Source organism: Vigna angularis, chromosome 7 (assembly GCF_016808095.1).
Source record: "Vigna angularis cultivar LongXiaoDou No.4 chromosome 7, ASM1680809v1, whole genome shotgun sequence".
Lineage (NCBI taxonomy): Eukaryota > Viridiplantae > Streptophyta > Magnoliopsida > Fabales > Fabaceae > Vigna > Vigna angularis.
Window position 1 is genome coordinate 31,070,531 of NC_068976.1, and position 8,886 is coordinate 31,079,416.

General features: G+C 29.7%; 1 protein-coding gene across 2 annotated transcripts; it reads right to left on the reverse strand.

Annotated features, from left to right (window-relative positions):
• Nucleotides 1-3,189, reverse strand: LOC108338571 (zinc finger CCCH domain-containing protein 66). Of its 2 annotated transcripts, none has more exons than XM_017575522.2 (2): nucleotides 3,039-3,189; nucleotides 1-2,481 (listed from the first exon to the last, which is right to left on the reverse strand). In XM_017575522.2, exon 2 carries the CDS (start codon nucleotides 2,440-2,442, stop codon nucleotides 373-375), a length of 2,070 nt encoding a protein of 689 aa, XP_017431011.1. In that variant the 5' UTR covers nucleotides 2,443-2,481; nucleotides 3,039-3,189; the 3' UTR covers nucleotides 1-372. The 2 variants fall into 2 exon arrangements, with proteins under 2 accessions (XP_017431011.1, XP_052735979.1); XM_052880019.1 differs by lacking the exon at nucleotides 3,039-3,189 and adding an exon at nucleotides 2,789-2,996.
• Between the last annotated feature and the right edge of the window lie 5,697 nt (nucleotides 3,190-8,886).

Sequence of the window (8,886 nt, forward strand, 5' to 3'; positions counted from 1 at the left end):
TGCAAATTTAGAATGGGCATAAATAAGATTATTACATCTCCAGTCTCATAATATTGAATACTATATCCCCCCCCACTACATTGTTGTGATTCAGTCAATGGAAAGTTACAACATACAACTCAATGGAACATATATAAGAAAAAGAGATCAGGAAAAAATGGAATCAATTAACCCAGTAACGGGTAGTTACTGAAGCAGCAAACTTGCGTCCTGCCCATTTTCTATATCCTAGCCTTGGTAGACCATTTCACCGTTCTTTTTGCAAATTGTCACCGTCTAAGTAAATTCTATAAAATTCAAAAAACAAATCATTAAATAAATAAACTTTTGAGTTGTAATAAGGAGCTGCTACTACGGGAAAGAGAATTTCAATCATGCCACCATTTGCTCCTGATCCAAGTACATTTGCTCCAACCACGCTGGAATTGCTTCTGTTCCATTATGGCATTGTTTTCGCTGATCTTCGACTCCAGATTCTGGTGGAGCATCCTTAACGAGTGAGTTAACCCAAGACACGTCTGGCTCATCATCAACATTTGCAGGCATTTTGGTTGAATCCTTTGTAAGAGGACTGTTGATGCTTCGAAACCCAAAGGAAGCAGATTTCCTCAGCTTATTCAGCTCATCTCCATTTATGGTCCAATCAAGTTTTCCATCAGGTGAGCCCCAGTTAGTGAAAGTAGAGACCTTTGGAGAAGGAACCTCAGAATGATGGTTCACCATGCTTCGCTCGATAAAGCTATGGCTACGCTTAGCAAAAGCAGCAGCTCTTGGATTCAAAGCCACCGAGGCTCCTTCAGCAGATGGATCAACCCTGAAGGATCTTGATCCAACCATGTTTGAGGTGGAAAGGCCCGAGGAATAGCCCCCCAGCTGCTGGTTCATATTTGAACGCATTTGGATTCCAGTTGGAGATTGTAACTGAGGTCCTGCAACATCAAGTGAGATTCCATGGAATTTAGACAAAATTGATTGTTCAAGAGATCCAAAGCTATCATCAAGGTTTGATGGCTTCACCCCTGAAAGCCTGTTTAACTCCCCAATGTGATCACTCATAGAAACACGAAAAGATGGACTATTAGGCATGGAATTTTTCCAGTTAGGAGAGGAAAGACCAGACATGTCATCCATCATCAGCTGTTGTCTACGCCGATGAGCTTCAAGTCCAAGCAGTTCAAAATCCAAATCAATGTCTCTTGCAGTTGAAGCAGTCTTCAATCTGCTTTTGGGCAGCAGCAGGGTGGGGATCGAAGCATTAGATTGAGACCAAATGGAACCAGTAATAGGAGAAGATGCTCCAGATGGAGTCAAAGGTGGTGTTGAGGAAGTTGGTATCAAGACAGATGGAGAACAAAGTGCAATTGGGCTAATTGAACCCATCTCCAATGCAGAAGCACCAGCAGAATAGGACCTTGGAGAAGGAATAGCAGAACCAGTAGAAGCATACAAGGGGCGAAGCTCCTCTGGCTTGTGTGCAAAGAAGCAAACTCTCCTTGTGCATCCACTCTCATCCTTGCAGAGCCTTGTCCGGTACTGGGCAGGGTGAAGCCAGCACTCAAAAATACCATGAGCATACTCACAGGCATCCCCTTTGCTGCAAGATCCCTTCCTAAACTCAGGACAAGGGACACAGCTGTAATGGTACTTCCTTGGATCACGTCGCCTAGCGTTCTCCCCGGGATGAACAAAGGGGCATTCGGTCCAGTCATGAGAATAGGCCCTGGAACAAGGCTTCACTTTGAATGTATACATCCTAAACTCATCAGTTCCATATATCCCATTCTTTATGTCTGGAAGGGAGAGATCAATGGGATAATCTTTTGAAACACGAGATGTGGTCATTTCTTGCCTTTGTTCCTCAATTTGGTCAATCACTTGAGGAAGTGAGAAATATGTCTGATCAGCAGCAGCATCACAGGTACCCTCCAGGAGGGCCTGTAGCACCCTGGCCCTTGGACTGAAGACAGAATTAGCCACAGAGACAATCAAGTCAATTGGCCTGTTACCATCAGCATCAACAGCACTAACATCAGCAGATGCATCAAGCAAAAGCTTGACAACCTCAACAGAAGCAGCAGAACCCCCAGCAACAGCACAATGAAGAGCAGTAGCCCCATCTGACCTACTGGCCCTGTTAACGTCAACACCACCCGTGCCAAGAATATAAGCAGACACATCAAGGCTTCCAAACGTAGCAGCAACCATGAGAGGAGTCCTCTCTTCATAACTTATTTTCTTTGAGCCAGCACGCCTTCCATACCACAACCCCACCCCATCAACATCCTGAGCCTCCTTTTCAACCGCGTCTTTGAAGCCAATTAGATCATCCGCAGCAGAAAACTCAAGCAAAGCAGAAATTCTATGATGCATCTCTTCTTTTGCACACTCATCCTCCATCAGTAGACCCATTTGAGAAGGTTTCCCCTTGGAAACACAGCACATGGAGTTATGTAATATATTCCCCTAAAACCTCAGCAGAATCTGAAAAATCACAGCACAAATACAGGCTTAACATGCTATGCACCAGAAAACAAATTCAAGTTTAAGCCACGGAAAACTCAATCTAAGATAGCAAAAATAAAAACAGATGAATGCAAACTAAGAGGCAGATTCTCTCCAATTTGAGAGACAAGAAACGACTTTGAAAGCTATTTACAACAGGCATACATCAAATTGATAAAGATTGATAGTACTTTACAATTAGGTAGGAACAGCTATAAAAATTAGCGCAATCCAGGTAACAAAAATGAGAAATCCTGGCAAACAGAAACAGAATGGCATGTACAACCTGTCCTTTTTTTTCCTTGTCAGAGACAACAAAAAAAAAACACAAATTTTTAACATGGTTCACATGAATTTCCACCACCAATCATCCCTCTCAGGCAAAAAATCTCCCACCATCTTCAGAATTTTTCTTGACAAGCAAGGGAAAATCACAGTAGTCTCAAAAACTAGAAATGATTCATTTTTTAACAGAAACTCGAAGACCCATCAGCCTGAACATGAGAAGAGAAGGAACAAGAACAGGAAAAACATACCTCTGGAGACAGAAACACACAAAACAAGGAAGGCAGGCTCTGGTTTTGTGCCTGCTCTTTAATACTTGCAAAGCTTTTTAGAGAGTGGAAGACTTTTCTGCTACCCTTGTTCTTATTTTTATTTATTTTTATTTATTTTATTTCTCTTTAATATTTGGGTCAAAAAAGTGGACCCCACCTGGCTTAGTACCAGTCACCAGTTCCTCTTCTTGCTTTGCTACTTCATTTATGATTGTATTAGTTTCTCTTTTTATTTACTAGAAAAACCTTTTTAGATGATCTTGGTGTGCTGGCTTAAACATTTAAACAAATTGAAAGAAAATAAATAAATATTAATTATTTTAAGAGATTGGTTTGAATATTTCTAACAAAAACAAATTATGCCCACGTTTATTTTAAAGATAACGATATTTTCACAATATATTTTAATAATATTTTAACATTATTTATTTATTTTATAATTAATTCATATTAATATTTATGATTATTATTATTGATTATGAAATAATTTTAGACTAATAACATGCAAATGATATTAAAATATTGTTAAAAAATGTTATCAAAGTATCATTATTTTTATTTTAAACATTAAAAAATATAACAAAATAGTTTTTCCACTTTTACTTTTCAAAAACATGTAAAACGTAAATTACTTTTTCTTATATTACTTTTCAAATAAATAAAAAACTGAAACATTTTCAATAGAAATTTCTTACCAGAATTTTCTAAACCATTTTCTTTTATTTTGCAGTAGTTTTGTCACTTCATGATGTCATATATTTTTTTTAAAAAAATTAGTGCACAGTTTTGTTTTAGAACAAATATTTATATTTTTATAATTATTTATTTCGGTTAATAATGTCTAAAATAAATTATGCTTGAAATTGATTTTGCTTTACTTAAAATTTAGTATTTATGCTTTAAAGAAACACTTTGGAAAAACAGACTTTTCCTGAATTTAAGAAAATGAGTGTCACCTAATATATCTTGAGTGGTAGATTTGTTCAAAATAATCTGATTTCATGAAATCTAGAAACTCAACAGGAAACCACCTGTCATGCTATTTCTTCTAAAATTAAAGTTCTTTTATAATAATATTTAATACAAATAAAAGATAAAGATAAATAATGAAGGAGGAGAGAGAAATAAAAGTAAAAAAGAAAAAAGAAATCTTTATTTACATTTAAATAATAGTGAATATTTATATGAGTGAATAAAAAAAGAGGTTTAATATCTATTTTGGTCTCTCGATTTGTAGGGTTTGTTCAAAGTTCTCCTCCTATTTTTCAAAAGTTCACTAACATTCTACTTTTTCACAAAAACAGTGCACGTTAGTCCTTTTTGCTTACGGCATTAAAAAGATTAACGGTAGAGTTGCTTACCTAGCGAAACCTGAATTAGCTGTACAGTTTATTATTACGTGGCAATTTCAGTTTTCCCCTCTTCATGCTTCTCTCTCCTCCCTTCGTCGCCGCACACCGTCTCCCTCCTCTTCGCCAAACCCTATCACCACCCCTCCATTCTTCGCTAAACCCTAACACCACCTCTTCATCCTCTACGCCAAATGCAAACCCACCTATGACATCGACACCTCCTTCTTCGACAACGTCAACCCATTAGAAGACATTGACTTCAACTCCCCGGAGCCCCTGGAGGGATTTGTCGCCCTTCCCTGCACTGTATTTCTAAACTGTTTGTTTGTTTTGAGTGTGGAAGGGCGGAGAGATAGGGCGCGGCGCAGTAGTGGAGAGAGCGGAGGCGTACGGGGCGACGACGATCTTGGTTTACGGCAACGGTGAGACATTGAGATTGAAAGATAGTGAGGGTTTTTATCCCAGTAAAACAAAATTGAATATAAAACATAAATAGAAATAGGTTAAATTATTTCTGAAGCAGTGTGCGATTAGGGATTAGGGTTTGGGAAGAGGGGAAAAGGGGATTAGGGTTTGGCGCGCGATTATGGATTTTACAGCGGAGAAGAAGGAATCAGAGAACAACAGCGCCAATAACCCAAAAACGCTCATCAAACATTAGATTCTTCTTCTCAGTTAACGTCGACACTTGATTCAAGTAGCAAAGAAACCGAAGAACAATAATCTCATGAACTCAAAGCTGGTCTTCACCCTCTAAAGGTTTTTCTTCCTCACTTTGATTTTTTTGTTTTTTGGTAACTGAATTACAGTGTGATTGGTTAATGATGAAGATGAAGAAGCGTGATAAAGCTTTTGAGTGGAAAGGGGACTGCCACGTGACAGTCTCTTATTGGCTGAACTTGCCAACTAATTGGACAAGTCATTTAATTTTGGCCAGCAGAGCAACTTTGCCGTTAGTTTTTTAATGCCGTAAGCAAAAAGGATCCACTTAAACTGTTTTTGCGAAAAATAGGATATTAGTGAACTATTAAGAAAAGGGAAGACAACTTTGAACATGTATATTATATTTTTATGAAGAATAAATCAATTTAAAGTGTTATTAATTTATTTATGTAATTTATAAGATAGTTTGATTAATATTTTATCTTATAAATATTTTAAAATAATTTATTTGTGAGTTTTTCATATATAGAGGGCTTTACTAAGTGTATTAAATTTTAGTTAATAAAAATATTTTTATATATTATAAATTTTAAGTTTTAAAGTTAAAATGATTTTTTATTTTTTTTATTTTTTATTTTAAATTAAAAGTAAAATTTATTAAAATAATCATATATCTAAAATATATTTTTTTATAAATAATTTTTTTTTATCAAGTAAGATATACTTTAAAAAGTTATATAAATTAACAAACCATATATATATATATATATATATAATTTAATTTATTATTATTTATATTTTAATATTATTTATATTTTATCATTTGTTTGTTTCTTTTAATTATTATTACTTATATTTTATAAATATAATTAGTTATTGTATTACTTTTTATAATTGTTTAATTACTTTAATGGAGTTTAAACTAAAAAAAGTTAACAATACAAATTAAAATAATTAATATTTAATTAGATAATATTATATAATAAATTATTTATTTAAGGTTAAAGTCTTTTTTCTAATTTTTCTAAAAATTCAATTTAATTATGTGATTTTTAAAATAATCAAATTAAGTATTTCATTAAATTTTCTTTATAATTTATATTAAATCACTTATATATATACACTCACCATTACTTTGTAATAATAGTGAATACCATCTGTCATGTTATTTCTTCTTTAATTAAAATCCTTGTGTAATAAGATTTAATACAAATAAAAGATAAGCATAAATAATGAATGAATGAAGAGAGAGAAATAAAGAAAAAAAACGTAATAAAATTTAATACTGATAAAAGATAAAGATAAATAATAAATGAGGAAATAAAAATAAAGTAAAAAAGAAAACTTATATTTTGTAATAAGATTTAATGCAAATAAAAGATAAAGATAAATAATGAATGAGAAAAGAGAAATAAAGATAAAAAAGAAAAATAACATCTTAATTTATTTTAAACAATAAATATTTATATGACTGACTTAATGTATAAATTATACTAAAAATTTAACACCAACTAAAAAAGACATATAGTTGAATTATTTTAAAAATTAAAAAATTAAATCGAACGAAATAAAAATTAAGGATTTAGTAGAATTTTTTTATAAAAATTAAAGTATAAAAAGAATTTTAACTTTTATTGAAATAGAAAATATAAAATTATTTTTTAAAAATAAATAAAATTTAATTTAATTCATAGTAATATTAATGCATTAAATAAAATATTTTATTCTAATAAAAATATATAGTTTTTAAAAACTTTGATAAAAATGTCATTAGTTTGAGAAAAAAAAATTAAAATCATAATTATATAATAAAATATTTTTCTTTTAAAAACATAGATTTTATTTATACTATCATACTATTTTATTTTATGTCATTTTATATTTATCAACTAATATATTAATTATGTTTAATAAACATCTTCAATGTAATAAATTAACTTATAATTTCGAAATTCTGGAGTTTAACAACAATAAACTATAATTCTTTATAAGACTTAAAGTTGCTTTTTTATTGAAATTTTATCGTGTTTAAATCTGAAAAACAACTCAATTGATAAAAAGAAGTTAAAAGTAAGAGAAAATATATTGAAACATAATAGATAATAAATAATAAAAAACTATTATTACTTATATTATAATATTTTTTATTATTCTTATTTTTTTATCTATAGATATATGTTTTAAACTTTATTTTTAGAAAACTAATTATTGTAATATTTTTAATATTTATTGAGTTATTTTCAACTTTTAAATGTTTAAGTTAAAAAGGTGTAACAGTTATAAAATGAGGAAATTAATAAATCATTAATGATGCTTAGGTGAAGTGTGAAATTGAAACACTAGTTTAAGTTACTGCATTCAAAAGGAGTAATTTGATTTAGTTTGACTCAAACGCAGAGTATTTTATTCTATTATAAGTTTTTTTTAAAATAAAAAAAAATTACAACTTTTTAAATTTAAATCTAAATAAATTTGACTTCAAAATTATGTTAAACTTAAAAAACAATTAAAAAAATACTATATAATTCAAATGTGATTCAAAAGTAAATACAAAAAGTAAATAAATAAGTTTCTAGATGATTTTTGTGTTACTTATCCATTTATAAAATTAAAATGATGAATGAATAAATCCATAATATTTTTCTCCTTTAAAACATTCTCTTTATTTTCATCTACAATACAATAAAAAAAAGTGTTAACTAATAATATTGAAACACAGAATAATAAATAATTAAATTAAATTAGGTGGGTTAGTGAGTCAACCAAATTTAATCCGGGTTCTCCGTATAAAACAATTATATTATTTTTAAATCCAACCCGGCCCAAACACGTGATTAGTCGACAAGTTCTAACTCATTTTAATAGCACTAGTTTAAATTGATAAATAAAAAAGTAATATATTTGTCATTTTTAATTATTATAAAAACTTATTTTTTTATTTCTAGATAAATTATAAAATATTTATTTCCTAATTTGATAAAAACATATTTCTTAATTTTATAAAAGAATATTTTATAATTTAATTTATAAAATATTTATACAATGTAGAAATTAGAAACTTTATAATTTAATTTAAAAATAAAATACAATTTTTAGAGATAAAAACATATTTAATTTTAAAAAATATATTAATATAAAATAAAATCATATAACTTTGTAAAATAAAAATTTCAAAAAACTAATATTAATTTGATTATTTTAAAAAAGTTGAATTTATAGTTAAATAATAATATATTTTTATAAAAAACATAATTTTTTTATATGATAAAATTTACAACATTATGCTTTAATATATTATTTTAGGTCTAGTAACTAATTGATTAGTTATATAAGACACTTCTTTTAATATAATAAGTTACTTTATTTTCTAATAATTTATAAATTACCAATATATCAATCAATTGTCATATGTGAGTATATTTTCATCTTTGCATCAAACTTTTGTTAAGATAAAATTGTCTATAAGACTTATATGTCTAAACACTATCATATTTTGAAGTTTAATCAAATAATATTAAACGAGACAAAAATCTAAAATTGCTTAACCCAAAAGAATAGGATAGACAGAAAACACAAGTGCTAAGAACAAAATCCCCAATCATCCATCAACATAGAAAAACTTTAGGAAAACACTTAGGGTTATATGAAACGAAAAACAACTAGGTTAAAGCTTCTAGATGTAATGCTAAACAACTTACAAGTCAAAGCGTCTAAGAAAGTTATGCTAAACGTGTAAGCTATATTGTACCCAAGGGTAATTAGTTGAACTCTCAAGAAGTGAAAAGGTTTCGAGACAATGTCTTTGACTAAAT

Excerpts from the sequence above, each read along its gene's own strand:
- LOC108338571 (XM_017575522.2), bottom strand. The coding sequence starts at position 2,442 with ATGTGCTGTGTTTCCAAGGGGAAACCTTCTCAAATGGGTCTACTGATG.